Source organism: Taudactylus pleione, unplaced genomic scaffold (assembly GCF_031769625.1).
Source record: "Taudactylus pleione unplaced genomic scaffold, aTauple2 ptg000978l, whole genome shotgun sequence".
In the NCBI taxonomy this organism is placed as follows: Eukaryota; Metazoa; Chordata; class Amphibia; order Anura; family Myobatrachidae; genus Taudactylus; species Taudactylus pleione.
The window spans coordinates 1124009-1146786 of NW_028285379.1; the positions used below are offsets into that span (position 1 = coordinate 1124009).

Here is a 22778-nt window from a genome sequence, read left to right on the forward strand (position 1 = left end):
TTAACTCTGTGGTGCCCATGGCTGGAGCCAAGCCCTATACCCCAAGGTATCCCTGTGGATCCCTAAGGACCCTGAGGTAGAAAGATAGATTGATAGTAAGATATGAGATAGATAGATAGATAGATAGATAGATAGATAGGATATGAGATAGCCATATGTTAGATAGATAGATGTGAGATAGATAGATAGATAGATAGATAGATACTGTAGATGTGAGATAGATATGAGATAGATAGATATGAGATAGCCAGATGTTAGATAGATAGATGTGAGAGAGATAGATAGATATGAGATAGATAGATAGGATAGATATGAGATAGCCAGATGTTAGATAGATAGATAGATACTGTAGATGTGAGATAGATAGATATGAGATAGATAGATATGAGATAGCCAGATGTTAGATAGATACTGTAGATGTGAGAAAGATAGATATGAGATAGATATGATAGATAGATATGAGATAGCCAGATGTTAGATAGATAGATGTGAGAGAGATAGATAGATATGAGATAGCCAGATGTTAGATAGATAGATATGAGATAGATAGATATGAGATAGCCAGATGTTAGATAGATAGATACTGTAGATGTGAGAAAGATAGATATGAGATAGATAGGATAGATATGAGATAGCCAGATGTTAGATAGATAGATAGATAGATAGATAGATACTGTAGATGTGAGATAGATAGATATGAGATAGATATATATGAGATAGCCAGATGTTAGATAGATAGATGTGAGAGAGATAGATAGATAGATAGATAGATAGATAGATACTGTAGATGTGAGAAAGATAGATATGAGATAGATATATATGAGATAGCCAGATGTTAGATAGATAGATGTGAGAGAGAGAGATAGATATGAGATAGGCAGATGTTAGATATATACTGTAGATGTGAGATAGATAGATGTGAGATAGCCAGATGTGAAATAAATAGATATGAGATAGCCAGATGTTAGATAGATAGATAGATAGATAGATAGATAGATACTGTAGATGTGAGATAGATAGATATGAGATAGATATATATGAGATAGCCAGATGTGAAATAGAGAGATATGAGATAGATAGATAGATAGATAGGAGATAGCCAGATGTTAGATAGATACTGTAGATGTGAGATAGCCAGATGTGAAATAGATAGATATGAGATAGCCAAATAGATACTGTAGATGTTAGATAGATAGATATGAGATATAGATGTGAGATAGATAGATAGATAGATAGATATGAAATAGATAGATAGATATAGCTCATTATTCTTGGTGATGTGCATTTTCCTAGTTCTCTTTATGAATACCTCCTATGGGAAGTGTAGAGCTGTATATAGGATGAGCAGTTGTTGGAGCACTGTGTGTGCTGTGATGGGAATCTGTATAGAAGGGACAATCCCTGCAGTAGATGACTACGCTGCTCTCTCTGTGGTTAGTGACAGAAGCCACTGTGCGATCTCTGGTTACCACACTTACCTTTTCTTTGTCAGAGGCACTTTTGGTATGGTGACTCGGGGTATGGATGGAGGGGGTTCTTCTGTGTCCTGTGACAAAACATTAAGACAAGAAATATCCTGCTGTAATCAATGTCTACATATAAATTACATATATAATCACCAATTTCCTATCCTCTGTCTACATATGAATTACATATATAATCCCTACATATATAATCCCTGACTCCCTTATCCTCTACCGGGTTCAGTTTAAACTGCTCACCTGCAAGTCCTGACACTCTCCTCTCCCTCCTACAGCTCAAATATTCTCTCTTTACCTTAGCCTAGGAGATCTCTGCCTCATGACCAAAGCCAGGTGATGCTGGCAGGGCACATGCCCCGGGTGCCAGATTTGGAGGGGTGGGGGGCACAGAGAATGCATGTCGCAGCACATGTGAAGGTGTAATTGCTGAGCTGTGTTGGAATTGGGGAAGCACAGCTGCTACACACAGAGATTGGCAGGACATGTCCCATCAGCTCTCATGGGAATGATCTCATCAGAGGCTGCTGCCTGTCTGCTGGAGTTCAGAGCTAGGGGACCAATGGACCTTCTGCCAGCCCCTACAGGAACCCCAATACACAACATGAATATTGGGAGGTAAGAAGTTAATACAGTCGCCTGCTTTACTTTTGCAGAATAACAGATGACATGTGGAATGGAGTCTGAAGTGCATGTGAGTGGTGTGAAGAGCATGTTGGGGGTTCTCACAGCATATGGGGGAGGTCTGATGGCATTTCAGGTTGTCTCATTGCATGTAGGGGGAATCTGACGGCATGTTTTGGGAGGTTGGAAGTTTGATGGACAAGTAAGAGGCATGTGAAGAGGCCTGAAGGGTATATTAGTAATTTATGACTTTTTTCTCCCCAGTGATAGTGGATGCATTACCAGTTCTGATACTGGACACAGCTGTGAGGTAGGGGTTTTTTGTGACTACTTTGACGTGTGATGAGACCTATTGGGCATCTGGAACAGTGTGGGGAGGTCCGTGCATGGGCGGTTCTAGACTTTTCTTATATTTTTTTTTTGGGGGAGGCAGTTCAAGAATTAATCCTGACTCCTCCCCTCTCATTCCTCCTCACACTTCCAGTCCTGACTCCTCCCCTCTCATTCCTCCTCACACTTCCAATCCTGTTTCCGTTTATTATTTATCTTTTTACTTCTTCTATCTCTTTTTTTCTCTTCATGTAAATTGTCCCTCTTTTCTCCCTGGTCATTATGCCTCGCCCTAAGCAGACTGCACCCCCGCCCAGTGGCTCCGTGAGACAGCTCGCCCTCTTACCTCCCCCCTTGTCTCCCGATCTTTTGTGTCACCGGGTCAAGCGTGTCTCTAGCCCCAGCGTCACTTTCTTACATGACACTTCACACCTGCACCGCGGTCCCTTCACCACCCACTAGGGTTCGTAGTTACCGATAGCTCCCCTTTGTGCGCGGATGCCGCCGGGTCACATTGTAAGGGATTTTGCCGATTGCTGTGTAAAACACTTGTGGACATATCCATGCTGTTTGGCACAGTAAATCTTAATACAAGAGCTGTTCATTGGTTCTATACTCCTTTCTTCTTACTTTGTGCAAACAACATTACAATCCCCATCAGTAAAATAGTCATACAGGTGTAACACCTCTTTTACTGCTTCTTCTGGGTAATGGCGTGTATTTAAGGATTTTCCTCTTATAATTCTTTTCACTTTGGGGTTCTCTTAGTTTCAGTGCTACCACCCAAATCTTGAAACAACGTCCTCTTCTGGGGGGGGGGTGTTCAGGGACAGGAACACCAGGGTGAGATTTGGGGAACCCACTTCCCAACACATACTCAGACCACAAACACCACAGGAATGCATCGTAGATATATGTGGTAAAAGTCTCCCAGGCACATTTATCAAAGGGTTTTGAATAGTTATAGTACTGCTTTTATGTGTTTTATAGGGAAATAAACTTTGTAAGATCAATAAAAGAAAACATACAAAATAGGTATAGCACACCTCCCAACCTTTACTTAGCTAATAACTAGTGCTAGACACCTGCACAGAATACAATCTTTCTTCAGGCCTAGTCCTGACATTTTCCCTGGTCTTCGCTCTAGCAGCAATCTCAGTCTTTATCAGGAAAGGGACCCTGTGTGGCACCATTTACAGTGTTCTATCTCATATCTCCAATGTGTGTCTGCCAACTCTCTTCTCAGTGGTTCCAACATAGAGTCTTGAGGTACTTTCTCCTCTCTGCTCCCCAGTCACTCATATTACCCAGTCCTCCAGCAGACCCTTCCCTAGTCCTTCATCAGACCGTTCCCAAGTTATCCATAAGACTGTTCACCAGTCCTCCATCAGACCGTTCCCCAGTCCTCCATCAGACCGTTCCCCAGTCCTCCATCAGACCGTTCCCCAGTCCTCCATCAGACCGTTCCCCAGTCCTCCATCAGACCGTTCCCCAGTCCTCCATCAGACCGTTCCCCAGTCCTCCATACGACCGTTCCCCAGTCCTCCATTAGACCGTTCACCAGTCCTCCATACGACCGTCCTCCATAAGACTGTTCACCAGTCCTCCATAAGACCATTTACCAGTCCTCCAACAGACCCTTCCCTAGTCCTCATAAGACCAATCCCCAGGCCTCCATCAGACCACTCCCCAGTCCTCCATCAGACCATTCATCAGCCCTCCTTCAGACTATTCCCACACTGTACAAATACTGTATGTTAATAATAATATATCTTATTAGAATACAGTGAAATAATCCATAGCATTTATGCAGATGGACTATTTGGTAATACAGAAAATGGTAAATGTAAATCTCTCCCAGAGAATAATGCGGATATGCTCAGAACAAGGAGGGATGTCCTGCACAGAGCGTATGCACAAGGAGAGCTAGATCACATGCTTGGGCACATGCTAGAACACGAACTACAGTTGTGGAGAACTGCGCATGCGCCCTACAGTACCCGGAAGAGGCGCGGGAGCAGCAGCAGTTATAGGGGGAGGTGTGACTGTGCGCAGTGCTCTCTGATGGATGCAGGGAATCTGTGCACTCCTAGGCCTGGGCCTGCTGGTGTGCACCATGAGTCAGTGACGTGCGGTGAGGTAAGTGGCTGGGGAGGCACAGGCAGTGACGTGCGGAGAGGTAAATTGCTGGGGAGGCACAGGCTAGCATCAGATCCAGATTTACACATACATACAGTATATGATGCCGAGGGTTCATGTGGGCATTATACAGAGGTGCAGCAGTATATAGTTGTTACAAGTCGCGGTCACAACTTGTTTCCTTCCAGCAAATTACCTCCTTCTGGTGGTGCTGTTTTAGTTCTGTCAGTTGCTAGGCAATCTGGACGCCACAGGATATCACGTGTTATCCACAACACGGCATTAATGGTTCCTTCCCCTATTTGTGCACCGTGACCCTTTGCTGCCTCGCCAACTATATCGTTCCTTGTGGATCTCTCAGCTCTGCTGCATGGTCAGCACTCCTGTAGCTTTTCCTTTGCGTTGTATCCAGCAATATCAGTTTCCCAGCTGCACCACCAGCTCCCAGGCTGCTACTGGCTTTGTTGCCGCTCCATCGGCTTCCCAGCTGCACCATCAGCTCCCAAGCTGCTACCGGCTTCGTTGCTGCATTACCGGCTCTCAATGCTGCATCTCACCACTGCCTCTCCAGCCACACTACCAGCTCTCAAAGCAGCATCTCACCACCAGCTCTCCAGCCACACTACCAGCTCTCAAAGCCGCATCTCACCACTGGCTCTCCAGCCACACTACTGGCTCCATGCTAAATCTCACCACCGGCTCTCCAACCACACTACCGGCTCTCAAAGCTGCATCTCACCACCGGCTCTCCAGCCACACTACCAGCTCAAAGCCGCATCTCACCACCGGCTCTCCAGCCACACTACTGGCCCCATGCGACATCTCACCACCGGCTCTCCAACCACACTACCGGCTCTCAAAGCAGCATCTCACCACCAGCTCTCCAGCCACAATACCGGCTCTCAAAGCAGCATCTCACCACCGGCTCTCCAGCCACACTACCGGCTCTCAAAGCTGCATCTCACCACCGGCTCTCCAGCCACACTACCAGCTCAAAGCCGCATCTCACCACCGGCTCTCCAGCCACACTACTGGCCCCATGCGACATCTCAACACCGGCTCTGCAACCACACCACCGGCTCTCAAAGCAGCATCTCACCACCAGCTCTCCAGCCACAATACCAGCTCTCAAAGCAGCATCTCACCACCAGCTCTCCAGCCACACTACCAGCTCTCAAAGCCGCATCTCACCACCGGCTCTCCAGCCACACTACGGGCCCCATGCCACATCTCGCCATCGGCTCTCCAACCACACTACCAGCTCTCAAAGCTGCATCTCACCACCGGCTCTCCAGCCACACTACCAGCTCAAAGTCGCATCTCACCACCGGCTCTCCAGCCACACTACTGGCCCCATGCGACATCTCACCACTGGCTCTCCAACCACACTACCGGCTCTCAAAGCAGCATCTCACCACCAGCTCTCCAGCCACAATACCAGCTCAAAGCAGCATCTCACCACCAGCTCTCCAGCCACACTACCAGCTCTCAAAACAGCATCTCACCACCAGCTCTCCAGACACAACTACCGGCTCTCAAAGCAGCATCTCACCACCAGCTCTCCAGCCACACTACCGGCTCTCAAATCCACATCTCACCAACGGCTCTCCAGCCACACTACCAGCTCAAAGCCGCATCTCACCACCGGCTCTCCAGCCACACTACTGGCCCCATGCCACTTCTCACCACCGGCTCTCCAACCACACTACCAGCTCTCAAAGCAACATCTCACCACTGGCTCTCCAGCTACACTACCAGCTCAAAGCTGCATCTCACCACCGGCTATCCAGCCACACTAACGGCTCTCAAAGCAGCATCACTGGCCTCGAAGCCACTACATCAACTCTTCAAATTGTACCACTGGCTTTAGCCACACCATTGGCGCTTAAAGCCAACCATTGGTTCTCATAGCCGCACCATCGGCTTCTTAGCCGTACTATGGACTTTTCTCCCAGTATCTTCTGCTTTTCTCTGGTTTCCGAAGGTAACCAGTGTAAACCTCTACTACTTCCAGTATTAAGTCCAGGCGGCTACTTAAGTACCGGTGAACATTTTCCAGTTCTAAGGGAACAGTGGGTGGCTGTTAGTGGCGGAAGACCTCGCTAGCCTGGTTCTAGGGGTTTACACGGAACAGTCTAGGAATCCGTAACAATAGTGCTGGAAAGTTTGTGTGTTTTGATTAGGGATGTGCGGAAAAGGTAGACAGGGGAGGCAGTTTCTAGGTTTCATCTTCTGCCATACACTTTTTACTCCAGAGGTTTGAGAATAATTATTAGAATAATGCAAATAAGATATTTATATTTTCTTTAAAATTTTCTAGTCAAAATTGTGGAGTATAGCTAAGCTTGACAGAAAAGGCCCTACCTCACCTGCCTCATCTACCTCACCTGCCTCATCTACCTCATCTACTTCTCCTACCTCACCTGCCGCATCTACCTCATCTACTTCTCCTACCTCACCTGCCTCATCTACCTCACCTGCCTCACCTGCCTCATCTACCTCATCTACTTCTCCTACCTCACCTGCCTCATCTATCTCGCCTGCCTCACCTACCTCACATCACTGCAGCGAGGGCACGAAGGTGAATTTGTGTCTGTGCTTAGCAAGTGTTAGGAGTGCACAGTGCAGGCAGTACCACCATCCTGGGCTAGAGATGGAAGGGGTCTCAGATACCACGCACTACTTCCGCTGGGTCGCATGGATAAATGTTACGGGGTTGGCTTAGGATACGTCACTGGATCAGTGGAGAATGAATGGAGGTCTGATGACATGGTGATGACTTTCTTATACACTTTAATAAGAAATGTCTTTATTTAGGAGGGAGGGATGAGTTTGTGTGTCTGCGTGTTTATGTATGCGTGTCTGTCTGTAGGTGTGAGTGTGTCTGCGTTTCTATGTGTGTGTCTGTCTGTAGGTGTGTGTGCGTGTGTCTGAGTGTCTGCGTGTGTGGGTGTGTGTCTGTCTGTGTGTCCGTAGGTGTGTGGGTGCATGTCTGTGTGACTGTATTGTGGCACATCATAAATAAATGCTAATAATAATAATAATAATAATATAGTCCTGTGATTAACGGGGAGAACATAAAAACTCCAAGGTGTCGGGCACTTGTCTATTCTAATATAACCTGATCACTACTGGGACTTAATTTCTCATATTAGGGAGATTATGTGAGGCCATGGATTGTAATTTGTACAGGATATTGCTATGTTTTCTCCAATAATTCCCCTTGGTGGAGTCTCTGCTATCAATCTAATAACACACAGAAGGGAAATGACGGATTTCCTCCAGGTACCACAACATAACACTTCTAGTTTTTATTTAAATTGATTAATGTGCATAATATTAAGTGACCTCTGTGGGTATTTTGCATTCAATATGGAACAGAAAATTCCACCATCTCCACCCAATTCCTCCAGCTCCACCCTAACCATCCGCCATCTCCATCAAGATCCACCCAACTCCTACTCCACCAGCTCCAGCCAATTCCTCTAGCTTCAATACTTCCACTTAGTGCTAACTAGCTCCAACCAACTCCACCATCTCCTCCAGTTGCTCACAGTTCCTCCATCTCCTCCAATTCTCCCAGCATTTCCCAATTCCTCCAGTTTTACCCAATTTCTACACCTTTACCACCTCCACTATGTGCTAACTAGCTCCAACCAACTTTATCTCCTCCAGCTGTTCACAGTTCCACCATCTCCTCCAATTCTCCAAATTCCTCTAGCTTCACCACCTCCACTTAGCGCTAACTAGGTTGAATCAACTCTACCATCTCCTCCAGCTGCTCACAGTTCCACCATCTCCTCCAACCAACTGTACCATCTTGTCACAAATCTGGGTCTTAGCATTTCTGACAAGCTCAGACTCCTTCATTGCTGTCTCCAGGCCTATACAGAAACATTTAAATTATCGGATGAACCTGAGCAGTTCAGCAGTGCTCACCTGATCCTCTGCTCCAATAGGAATGGACTGTCTGCTATTTAAACCAGTTCCTGTGAGCACCAATTGCCTGAACAATGTGTTTCCTTCCCAGGATAGTTCTAGGCTCCAGGATTCATACCTTGTATTCTGATGTCATGTCTCCTGTTACTTCTATTGCTAATTTTTGGACGGCTCTCTGGTTACTGCTGTGTATCGGCACCTGTCAGTGGTGCAGCTTCTACGCTGCATACGGACCTGCTCCAACCACTTCGTTCAGCCATCAAGTATACTGTTAGCCGATTTCCACCTATAGCTATGTCAGCGCAGCAACTTCCACGCTGCATACTAACTACTACTCCTCAGTACAGAGCCGACAAGTGCAGCCACCATCATCATACCGCTGGGACAGTGCATGCAAGTCACCTATACTGTAATAGCCTGTGTTCTGTGGTTATTCAGATCATGAGGTCATACTATTGTGCTGATTCTGTATTGGTTTCCCTGCACTGTGTGTTATTGTCTTGGGCTGGTACAGAGAAGGGTGCTGGTTCCAGGGCTAGGGCTCAGAGTGCAGTATATGGTCTGTACACTGAGGTGTTCTGTAAGCTGTATAACTGATCCTAACTTTCAGTTATTGAGTTCCTCACTGGTGCCAGTTCCAGGTCTTGCGTTAGAGCAGTACCAGGGTTACAGCTTCCACAAGTTGTACTCTGACTATATTAGACTCCAAATCCTGGCCTGAGTTCCTATTTACCAGTAATATATTGTTCTGAGTGCTGGCCTTTACAGGTCACTAGACAGGGGGGTTGCTCAGTGGACTTGGTCTGTTCACTCCAGTTCCAGTTCAGTATCCATGCCTGTGGTGCCTACATTGTTACTAGTGTGCCTACACTCCTGTTTATACCTATGAACAAGGGTATTATTGAGCTGCCTCCTTTCCTGTGCACATCCGTCATACTGTAGCTATGGGTCCCGAGCCAGATCTACAGACTCATGAAACATCTCCTCCAGCTATCCCCAACTTCTCCTGCACTACCCAACTACTCCAGTTCCCCTAACTCCACCAGGTTCACCACCTTCACTTAACCCTAAACAGCTCCAACCATCTCCTCCAGCTCCCCCCAACTTTTCCAGCTCCTTCAGCTTCCTCCAACTCCTTTAGCTGCCCCCCAACTCCACTCAGCTGTATACTGCTCCAACCAACTCCTTCCCCAAACTTCTCCAGCTCCCTAAACTCCACTCAGCTGTATACTGCTCGAACCAACTCCACCATCTCCTCCAGCTCATCCCAATTCCTCTAGCTTCACCCAACTCCTCCAGATCCCCTCAGCCCTAACTAGCTACAAACGTTTCCACTCAGCCCTAACCATCTCCGCCACCTCCATTCAGCTCCACACATCAGCAGAAACAAAACTGTCCTAGCCCAAACTATTTGGTAAGCGAGTATAATTGTTGGCACCCCCCTATGCAGTGCCCCTTTTACAGTGCGCCCAGTAGTGGTCCCCCCTGTGCAGTGCCCCTAGTAGTAAGCCCCTTATATAGTGCCCCAATAGAAGTCCCCCCATGCAGCGGCCCCAATAGTAGTACCCCTTATGCAGTGCCCCCAATAGTAGTACCCCTTATGCAGTGCCCTTTAAACAGTGGCCCCAGTTGTAGTTCCCCCACCCATGCAGTACCCCCAGTATTGCCCTTTATATAGTGCCCCTAGTAGTAGTGCCCCTAGTAAAAGTCCCCCCTCTTGTAGTGCCCCTAGTAGTAGTCCCACCTTGTAGTAGTCCCCCCATTGTTGTGCCCCCAGTGGAGGTTCCCCCCCCTATGCAGTGACCCCACTGGAGGTTCCCCACTCCTGCTCCTGGTCCTGCCGCCGCTATCAGCTCCTCCGTCCATCTCGGGCCCCTTTGCATAATGGGAGAGACGTCATAACGTCTCTCCAATTACCCACTGCGGGAGCCGGAAGATGGCTCTGACAGTGGGCGTAGCAGCCGATGAGAGTCTGACAGACTCTCATTGGCTACTAATTACAATAAACACACAGCTGCTGTCCAGTCAGCACTACACGCGCAGTGCAGCTGTGTCACAGAGACACAGTGCCCGCGGCCTGCATGGTCGCAGCTGAGGTGCCCTCCACTATGTGGCGCCCTACTTACCTGTGTACCATGCGTAATGGTAGAACTGGCCCTGGGGCTAGGGTTAGACACTAGGGGGGAGGGTTAGGGTAAGGAGAGGGGGAGGGTTAAGTACTAGGGGGGAGCGTTAGGTTTTAGTGTTTGTGGAGGGTTAGGGTCAGGCACTGGGGAGGGAGGGTTAGGGTAGGGAGAGGGGGAGGGTTAGGGTAAGGAGAGGGGGAGGGAGGGGGAGGGAGGGGTAGGGAGAGGGGGAGAGTTAGGGTAAGGAGAGGGGGAGGGAGGGGTAAGGAGAGGGGGAGAGTTAGGGAAAGGAGAGGGGGAGGGAGGGGTAGGGAGAGGGGGAGAGTTAGGGTAAGGAGAGGGGGAGGGTGGGTAGGGTAAGGAGTGGGGGAGGGTGGGTTAGGGTAAGGAGAGGGAGGGGGAGGGTGGGTTAGGGTAAGGAGAGGGGGAGGGCGGGTTAGGGTAAGGAGAGGGGGAGGGCGGGTTAGGGTAAGGAGAGGGGGAGGGAGGGTTAGGGTAAGGAGAGGGGGAGGGAGGGTTAGGGTAAGGAGAGGGAGGGGGAGGGTTTGTTAGGGTCAGGAGAGGGGGAGGGTTAGGGTAAGGGAGAGGGGGAGGGTTAGGGTCAGGAGAGGGGGAGGATTAGGGTAAGGGAGAGGGGGAGGGTTAGGATCACTACTGACAGTTGTCCGTATTCTAACCCTGTCGGAATGCTGGCATCAGGATTTTGATCGCCGGCATCCTGTACCCATCACTACAGAAGTGCTGTTACTAAGCTGGAGTCACTCACCAGGACGCACATCTTCACACTGGTGTTTTTCCGGGGGGTTCTTCCGATACCAGACATATCTGAGGGTCCGTCCTTTGATTTTCATGTAAGAGGAGAAGGTGTCACTGTCAGTAATCTGTGACCCTGATAACAGAGAGTGAGACACAGAAATTACATGTTTTATACTGTCACCAAGGATTTCTTCCAGTGGCAAACGCAGGATTTCTAGAGGGGGGTTTCCAAATGCCTGACTTTAGAGCGAGTGTGGCCAGTCCATGAAGAGACCATAATTAGCACTTAACCAACTTGAATATGCATCACACAAAGTGTATTTTGTGTAATAATTCCAGCATATACAGGACCAGTTATCACAGTAACCCATTATATGTGTCATACATAGTGTATTGTGTGTCATAATTCCTCCATATACAGGACCAGAGATCACAGTAACCCATTATATGTGTCATACATAGTGTATTGTGTGTCATAATCCCAGCATATACAGGACCAGTGATCACAGTAACCCATTATATGTGTCATACATAGTGTATTGTGTCATAATTCCAGCATATACAGGACCAGCGATCACAGTAACCCATTATATGTGTCATACATAGTGTATTGTGTGTCATAATTCCAGCATATACAGGACCAGTGATCACAGTAACCCATTATATGTGTCATACATAGTGTATTGTGTGTCATAATTCCAGCATATACAGGACCAGCGATCACAGTAACCCATTATATGTGTCATACATAGTGTATTATGTGTCATAATTCCAGCATATACAGGACCAGCGATCACAGTAACCCATTATATGTGTCATACATAGTGTATTGTGTGTCATAATTCCAGCATATACAGGACCAGTGATCACAGTAACCCATTATATGTGTCATACATAGTGTATTGTGTCATAATTCCAGCATATACAGGACCAGTGACCACAGTAACCCATTATATGTGTCATACATAGTGTATTGTGTGTCATAATTCCAGCATATACAGGACCAGTGATCACAGTAACCCATTATATGTGTCATACATAGTGTATTGTGTGTCATAATTCCAGCATATACAGGACCAGTGACCACAGTAACCCATTATATGTGTCATACATAGTGTATTGTGTGTCATAATTCCAGCATATACAGGACCAGTGATCACAGTAACCCATTATATGTGTCATACATAGTGTATTGTGTGTCATAATTCCAGCATATACAGGACCAGTGATCACAGTAACCCATTATATGCGTCATACATAGTGTATTGTGTGTCATAATTCCAGCATATACAGGACCAGTGATCACAGTAACCCATTATATGTGTCATACATAGTGTATTGTGTCATAATTCCAGCATATACAGGACCAGTGATCACAGTAACCCATTATATGTGTCATACATAGTGTATTGTGTGTCATAATTCCAGCATATACAGGACCAATGATCACAGTAACCCATTATATGTGTCATACATAGTGTATTGTGTGTCATAATTCCAGCATATACAGGACCAGCGATCACAGTAACCCATTATATGTGTCATACATAGTGTATTGTGTGTCATAATTCCAGCATATACAGGACCAGTGATCACAGTAACCCATTATATATGGCAGTAGGGCCATCCTGCATTTCACAGCATGGTAGCAAAACCTAGCACTGCCCTGTCATATATGTACATATTGGTCTCGTTATGCACTGGATAGTGTATTATATGGTATTAATAATGAACCCTATTGATTATCTATAGCAGTGCATCCCTAACAGTACATGTTTTCCATATCTCCTAGTTGGTGCACAGGTTATTTATTACTGACTGATACATGTTAAAAGATCCACAGGTGGTGCTAATTATTTTATTTGTGATACTGAGAATAGCATGCAGCACTAGTAACATTGTATTATATTATTCTATTGTGGTCATGGTGTGGGCTGGGGAGGGGGGTTCCAGGCAACCGGAACCCCCCCTGCATTTGCCCTGGTCTTCCTTATACTGTATATCCTTCATCCTAATACACGCATATACTGTATACATATGTAACCCAGGCTAAGAGTTAGAAATATACACTGCATTAATAAGAATGCATATATGGGTGTATAGTTCATATATTGACACTTGAGTGGATGTAAGTAGTTAGTTGGTAGAAGTATGTTGCATATATTAGTAAACATGCATGTGTTCTTACAATGTATAAAAGGAAAACATATGTACAATATAGATGTGATTTAATTAATGTATAATAGGTATATGTGATTAATCTGTATACATATGGGTGGAGGTGGCACTTCTTTCTGTGGTGAGGATGTGTCTCAGTGCGTGCGATGCCCATGTACTATAGAAGGGGCGGAGTAATATCGCTGGGAGTGATTGGGCTCCTGTCAGGGAAAGAAGAGCAGGGACTGAGAGAGATATAAAAGGAGGGGCCGGCTGATTCCTTTTATTCACCCCATGTGTCCTAAATGGTAGCTGAGCTATGATAGGCTGCAGGGCATAGGGGGTGGAGCTGGAGAGGGAGCCTGTCACAGCACAGTTCCCAGATGCAGCCATCCGAGGTGGCAGCGGAAGTCCTGTGGGCAGAGGACATGTGGCAGCGGGCGGAGCAGTAGTGCCTAGCCTGACCACTCACGGGCTGTCACTGGGAGGTGTGGGAGCGGGAGGAAGGAGACTGGCTGGTGGGAATGGAGTATCTGACAGTCTGAGTCAGCAGTTGCAGGGAACCATCTGCAGGGAGTAGAAGCACTTTCCCTGCACTCACCTGAGCGCTCACTGCCAGAGTACAGGTTACAGCCGGGGAAGGAGAATTATTACAGACAGCTTCACCTTAATGAGAGCGTCAGTATATAGAAGCTACAGTATCAGAGGAGGCTTAGTGCCAGTAATGACACTACCACTGCACTCTTATATAACCTCCATGTAAGGAGAGCGTCAGTACATAGACACTACAGTATCAGAGGAGGCTTAGTGCCAGTAATGACACTACCACTGCACTCTTATATAACCTCCATGTAAGGAGAGCGTCAGTACATAGACACTACAGTATCAGAGGAGGCTTAGTGCCAGTAATGACACTACCACTGCACTCTTATATAACCTCCATGTAAGGAGAGCGTCAGTACATAGACACTACAGTATCAGAGGAGGCTTAGTGCCAGTAATGACACTACCACTGCACTCTTATATAACCTCCATGTAAGGAGAGCGTCAGTACATAGACACTACAGTATCAGAGGAGGCTTAGTGCCAGTAATGACACTACCACTGCACTCTTATATAACCTCCATGTAAGGAGAGCGTCAGTACATAGATACTACAGTATCAGAAGATGCTTAGTGCCAGTAATGACACTACCACTGCACTCTTATATAACCTCCATGTAAGGAGAGCGTCAGTACATAGACACTACAGTATCAGAGGAGGCTTAGTGCCAGTAATGACACTACCACTGCACTCTTATATAACCTCCATGTAAGGAGAGCGTCAGTACATAGACACTACAGTATCAGAGGAGGCTTAGTGCCAGTAATGACACTACCACTGCACTCTTATATAACCTCCATGTAAGGAGAGCGTCAGTACATAGACACTACAGTATCAGAGGAGGCTTAGTGCCAGTAATTACACTACCACTGCACTCTTATATAACCTCCATGTAAGGAGAGCGTCAGTACATAGACACTACAGTATCAGAGGAGGCTTAGTGCCAGTAATGACACTACCACTGCACTCTTATATAACCTCCATGTAAGGAGAGCGTCAGTACATAGACACTACAGTATCAGAGGATGCTTAGTGCCAGTAATGACACTACCACTGCACTCTTATATAACCTCCATGTAAGGAGAGCGTCAGTACATAGACACTACAGTATCAGAGGAGGCTTAGTGCCAGTAATGACACTACCACTGCACTCTTATATAACCTCCATGTAAGGAGAGCGTCAGTACATAGACACTACAGTATCAGAGGAGGCTTAGTGCCAGTAATTACACTACCACTGCACTCTTATATAACCTCCATGTAAGGAGAGCGTCAGTACATAGACACTACAGTATCAGAGGAGGCTTAGTGCCAGTAATGACACTACCACTGCACTCTTATATACCCTCCATGTAAGGAGAGCGTCAGTACATAGACACTACAGTATCAGAGGAGGCTTAGTGCCAGTAATGACACTACCACTGCACTCTTATATAACCTCCATGTAAGGAGAGCGTCAGTAAATAGACACTACAGTATCAGAGGAGGCTTAGTGCCAGTAATGACACTACCACTGCACTCTTATATAACCTCCATGTAAGGAGAGCGTCAGTACATAGACACTACAGTATCAGAGGAGGCTTAGTGCCAGTAATGACACTACCACTGCACTCTTATATACCCTCCATGTAAGGAGAGCGTCAGTACATAGACACTACAGTATCAGAGGAGGCTTAGTGCCAGTAATGACACTACCACTGCACTCTTATATAACCTCCATGTAAGGAGAGCGTCAGTAAATAGACACTACAGTATCAGAGGAGGCTTAGTGCCAGTAATGACACTACCACTGCACTCTTATATAACCTCCATGTAAGGAGAGCGTCAGTACATAGACACTACAGTATCAGAGGAGGCTTAGTGCCAGTAATGACACTACCACTGCACTCTTATATACCCTCCATGTAAGGAGAGCGTCAGTACATAGACACTACAGTATCAGAGGAGGCTTAGTGCCAGTAATTACACTACCACTGCACTCTTATATATCCTCCATGTAAGGAGAGCGTCAGTACATAGACACTACAGTATCAGAGGAGGCTTAGTGCCAGTAATTACACTACCACTGCACTCTTATATACCCTCCATGTAAGGAGAGCGTCAGTACATAGACACTACAGTATCAGAGGAGGCTTAGTGCCAGTAATTACACTACCACTGCACTCTTATATAACCTCCATGTAAGGAGAGCGTCAGTACATAGACACTACAGTATCAGAGGAGGCTTAGTGCCAGTAATGACACTACCATTGCACTCTTATATAACCTCCATGTAAGGAGAGCGTCAGTACATAGACACTACAGTATCAGAGGAGGCTTAGTGCCAGTAATTACACTACCACTGCACTCTTATATAACCTCCATGTAAGGAGAGCGTCAGTACATAGACACTACAGTATCAGAGGAGGCTTAGTGCCAGTAATGACACTACCACTGCACTCTTATATAACCTCCATGTAAGGAGAGCGTCAGTACATAGACACTACAGTATCAGAGGATGCTTAGTGCCAGTAATGACACTACCACTGCACTCTTATATAACCTCCATGTAAGGAGAGCGTCAGTACATAGACACTACAGTATCAGAGGAGGCTTAGTGCCAGTAATGACACTACCACTGCACTCTTATATAACCTCCATGTAAGGAGAGCGTCAGTACATAGACACTACAGTATCAGAGGAGGCTTAGTGCCAGTAATTACACTACCACTGCACTCTTATATAACCTCCATGTAAGGAGAGCGTCAGTACATAGACACTACAGTATCAGAGGAGGCTTAGTGCCAGTAATGACACTACCACTGCACTCTTATATACCCTCCATGTAAGGAGAGCGTCAGTACATAGACACTACAGTATCAGAGGAGGCTTAGTGCCAGTAATGACACTACCACTGCACTCTTATATAACCTCCATGTAAGGAGAGCGTCAGTAAATAGACACTACAGTATCAGAGGAGGCTTAGTGCCAGTAATGACACTACCACTGCACTCTTATATAACCTCCATGTAAGGAGAGCGTCAGTACATAGACACTACAGTATCAGAGGAGGCTTAGTGCCAGTAATGACACTACCACTGCACTCTTATATACCCTCCATGTAAGGAGAGCGTCAGTACATAGACACTACAGTATCAGAGGAGGCTTAGTGCCAGTAATGACACTACCACTGCACTCTTATATAACCTCCATGTAAGGAGAGCGTCAGTAAATAGACACTACAGTATCAGAGGAGGCTTAGTGCCAGTAATGACACTACCACTGCACTCTTATATAACCTCCATGTAAGGAGAGCGTCAGTACATAGACACTACAGTATCAGAGGAGGCTTAGTGCCAGTAATGACACTACCACTGCACTCTTATATACCCTCCATGTAAGGAGAGCGTCAGTACATAGACACTACAGTATCAGAGGAGGCTTAGTGCCAGTAATTACACTACCACTGCACTCTTATATATCCTCCATGTAAGGAGAGCGTCAGTACATAGACACTACAGTATCAGAGGAGGCTTAGTGCCAGTAATTACACTACCACTGCACTCTTATATACCCTCCATGTAAGGAGAGCGTCAGTACATAGACACTACAGTATCAGAGGAGGCTTAGTGCCAGTAATTACACTACCACTGCACTCTTATATAACCTCCATGTAAGGAGAGCGTCAGTACATAGACACTACAGTATCAGAGGAGGCTTAGTGCCAGTAATGACACTACCACTGCACTCTTATATATCCTCCATGTAAGGAGAGCGTCAGTATATAGACACTACAGTATCAGAGGAGGCTTAGTGCCAGTAATTACACTACCACTGCACTCTTATATACCCTCCATGTAAGGAGAGCGTCAGTACATAGACACTACAGTATCAGAGGATGCTTAGTGCCAGTAATGACACTACCACTGCACTCTTATATAACCTGCATGTAAGGAGAGAGTCAGTACATAGACACTACAGGATCAGAGGAGGCTTAGTGCTAGTAATTACACTACCACTGCACTCTTATATAACCTCCATGTAAGGAGAGCATCAGTACATAGACACTACAGTATCAGAGGATGCTTAGTGCCAGTAATTACACTACCACTGCACTCTTATATAACCTCCATGTAAGGAGAGCGTCAGTACATAGACACTACAGTATCAGAGGAGGCTTAGTGCCAGTAATTACACTACCACTGCACTCTTATATATCCTCCATGTAAGGAGAGCATCAGTACATAGAAACTACAGGATCAGAGGAGGCTTAGTGCCAGTAATGACACTACCACTGCACTCTTATATAACCTCCATGTAAGGAGAGCATCAGTACATAGACACTACAGTATCAGAGGAGGCTTAGTGCCAGTAATGACACTACCACTGCACTCTTATATATCCTCCATGTAAGGAGAGCGTCAGCACATAGACACTACAGTATCAGAGGAGGCTTAGTGCTAGTAATGACACTACCACTGCACTCTTATATAACCTCCATGTAAGGAGAGCGTCAGTACATAGACACTACAGGATCAGAGGAGGCTTAGTGCCAGTAATGACACTACCACTGCACTCTTATATAACCTCCATGTAAGGAGAGCGTCAGTACATAGACACTACAGTATCAGAGGAGGCTTAGTGCTAGTAATGACACTAGCACTGCACTCTTATATACCCTCCATGTAAGGAGAGCATCAGTACATAGACACTACAGTATCAGAGGAGGCTCAGTGCCAGTAATTACACTACCACTGCACTCTTATATAACCTCCATGTAAGAAGAGTGTCAGTACATAGACACTACAGTATCAGAGGAGGCTTAGTGCTTGTAATTACACTACCACTGCACTCTTATATAACCTCCATATAAGGAGAGAGTCAGTACATAGAAGCTACAGTATCAGAGGAGGCTTAGTGCCAGTAATGACACTACCACTGCACTCTTATATAACCTCCATGTAAGGAGAGCGTCAGTACATAGACACTACAGTATCAGAGGAGGCTTAGTGCTAGTAATTACACTACCACTGCACTCTTATATAACCTCCATGTAAGGAGAGCATCAGTACATAGACACTACAGTATCAGAGGATGCTCAGTGCCAGTAATGACACTACCACTGCACTCTTATATACCCTCCATGTAAGGAGAGCATCAGTACATAGACACTACAGTATCAGAGGATGCTTAGTGCCAGTAATGACACTACCACTGCACTCTTATATAACCTCCATGTAAGGAGAGAGTCAGTACATAGACACTACAGGATCAGAGGAGGCTTAGTGCTAGTAATTACACTACCACTGCACTCTTATATAACCTCCATGTAAGGAGAGCGTCAGTACATAGACACTACAGTATCAGAGGATGCTTAGTGCCAGTAATTACACTACCACTGCACTCTTATATAACCTCCATGTAAGGAGAGCGTCAGTACATAGACACTACAGTATCAGAGGAGGCTTAGTGCCAGTAATTACACTACCACTGCACTCTTATATATCCTCCATGTAAGGAGAGCGTCAGTACATAGAAACTACAGGATCAGAGGAGGCTTAGTGCCAGTAATGACACTACCACTGCACTCTTATATAACCTCCATGTAAGGAGAGCATCAGTACATAGACACTACAGTATCAGAGGAGGCTTAGTGCCAGTAATGACACTACCACTGCACTCTTATATATCCTCCATGTAAGGAGAGCGTCAGTACATAGACACTACAGTATCAGAGGAGGCTTAGTGCCAGTAATGATACTACCACTGCACTCTTATATAACCTCCATGTAAGGAGAGTGTCAGTACATAGACACTACAGTATCAGAGGATGCTCAGTGCCAGTAATGACACTACCACTGCACTCTTATATATCCTCCATGTAAGGAGAGCATCAGTACATAGACACTACAGTATCAGAGGATGCTTAGTGCCAGTAATTACACTACCACTGCACTCTTATATAACCTCCATGTAAGGAGAGCGTCAGTACATAGACACTACCACTGCACTCTTATATATCCTCAATGTAAGGAGAGCGTCAGTACATAGAAACTACAGTATCAGAGGAGGCTTAGTGCCAGTAATGACACTACCACTGCACTCTTATATAACCTCCATGTAAGGAGAGAGTCAGTACATAGACACTACAGTATCAGAGGATGCTTAGTGCCAGTAATTACACTACCACTGCACTATTATATAACCTCCATGTAAGGAGAGCGTCAGTACATAGACACTACCACTGCACTCTTATATATCCTCCATGTAAGGAGAGCGTCAGTACATAGACACTACAGGAACAGAGGAGGCTTAGTGCCAGTAATGACACTACCACTGCACTCTTATATAACCTCCATGTAAGGAGAGCGTCAGTACATAGACACTACAGTATCAGAGGAGGCTTAGTGCCAGTAATGACACTACCACTGCACTCTTATATACCCTCCATGTAAGGAGAGAGTCAGTACATAGACACTACAGTATCAGAGGATGCTTAGTGCCAGTAATTACACTACCACTGCACTCTTATATAACCTCCATGTAAGGAGAGCATCAGTACATAGACACTACCACTGCACTCTTATATATCCTCCATGTAAGGAGAGCGTCAGTACATAGACACTACAGTATCAGAGGAGGCTTAGTGCCAGTAATGACACTACCACTGCACTCTTATATAACCTCCATGTAAGGAGAGCGTCAGTACATAGACACTACAGTATCAGAGGAGGCTTACTGCCAGTAATTACACTACCACTGCACTCTTATATAACCTCCATGTAAGAAGAGCGTCAGTACATAGACACTACAGTATTAGAGGATGCTTAGTGCCAGTAATTACACTACCACTGCACTCTTATATAACCTCCATGTAAGGAGAGCGTCAGTACATAGACACTACCACTGCACTCTTATATAACCTCCATGTAAGAAGAGCGTCAGTACATAAACACTACAGTATCAGAGGAGGCTTAGTGCCAGTAATGACACTACCACTGCACTCTTATATAACCTCCATGTAAGGAGAGCGTCAGTACATAGACACTACAGTATCAGAGGATGGTTAGTGCCAGTAATGACACTACCACTGTATTCTTATATACCCTCCATGTAAGGAGAGCGTCAGCACATAGACGCTACAGTATCAGAAGATGCTTAGTGCCAGTAATTACACTACCACCGCACTCTTATATAACCTCCATGTAAGGAGAGCGTCAGTACATAGACACTACAGGATCAGAGGAGGCTTAGTGCCAGTAATGACACTACCACTGCACTCTTATATAACCTCCATGTAAGGAGAGCGTCAGTACATAGACACTACAGTATCAGAGGATGCTCAGTGCCAGTAATGACACTACCACTGCACTCTTATATAACCTCCATGTAAGGAGAGCGTCAGTACATAGACACTTCAGTATCAGAGGAGGCTTAGTGCCAGTAATGACACTACCACTGCACTCTTATATAACCTCCATGTAAGGAGAGCGTCAGTACATAGACACTACAGTATCAGAGGAGGCTTACTGCCAGTAATGACACTACCACTGCACTCTTATATAACCTCCATGTAAGGAGAGCGTCAGTACATAGACACTACAGTATCAGAGGAGGCTTAGTGCCAGTAATGACACTACCACTGCACTCTTATATAACCTCCATGTAAGGAGAGCGTCAGTACATAGACACTACAGTATCAGAGGATGGTTAGTGCCAGTAATGACACTACCACTGTATTCTTATATACCCTCCATGTAAGGAGAGCGTCAGTACATAGACGCTACAGTATCAGAAGATGCTTAGTGCCAGTAATTACACTACCACCGCACTCTTATATAACCTCCATGTAAGGAGAGCGTCAGTACATAGACACTACAGGATCAGAGGAGGCTTAGTGCCAGTAATGACACTACCACTGCACTCTTATATAACCTCCATGTAAGGAGAGCGTCAGTACATAGACACTACAGTATCAGAGGATGCTCAGTGCCAGTAATTACACTACCACTGCACTCTTATATAACCTCCATGTAAGGAGAGCGTCAGTACATAGACACTTCAGTATCAGAGGATGCTCAGTGCCAGTAATGCCACTACCACTGCACTCTTATATATCCTCCATATAAGGAGAGCGTCAATACATAGACACTACAGTATCAGAGGATGCTTAGTGCCAGTAATGACACTACCACTGCACTCTTATATATCCTCCATGTATGGAGAGCGTCAGTACATAGACACTACAGTATCAGAGGATGCTTAGTGCCAGTAATTACACTACCACTGCACTCTTATATAACCTCCATGTAAGGAGAGTGTCAGTACATAGACACTACAGTATCAGAGGAGGCTTAGTGGCAGTAATGACACAACCACTGCACTCTTATATATCCTCCATGTAAGGAGAGCGTCAGTACATAGACACTACCACTGCACTCTTATATAACCTCCATGTAAGGAGAGCGTCAGTACATAGACACTACAGTATCAGAGGATGCTTAGTGCCAGTAATTACACTACCACTGCACTCTTATATAACCTCCATGTAAGGAGAGCGTCAGTACATAGACACTACAGTATCAGAGGATACTTAGTGACAGTAATGACACTACCACTGCACTCTTATATAACCTCCATGTAAGGA

General features: G+C 45.7%; 1 protein-coding gene across 1 annotated transcript in view; it reads right to left on the reverse strand.

The window, feature by feature from the left end:
• Nucleotides 1-22778, reverse strand: part of LOC148454568 (uncharacterized) — a 56450-nt gene that overhangs the window by 24018 nt on the left and 9654 nt on the right. The window contains exons 2-3 of the mRNA XM_088460773.1: nt 11403-11525; nt 1479-1546 (exon numbers count right to left, since the gene is read on the reverse strand). Of these exons, the coding sequence (XP_088316899.1) occupies nt 1479-1546; nt 11403-11459 (125 nt within the window). The 5' untranslated portion in view covers nt 11460-11525. The remainder of the gene's footprint in view (nt 1-1478; nt 1547-11402; nt 11526-22778) is intronic.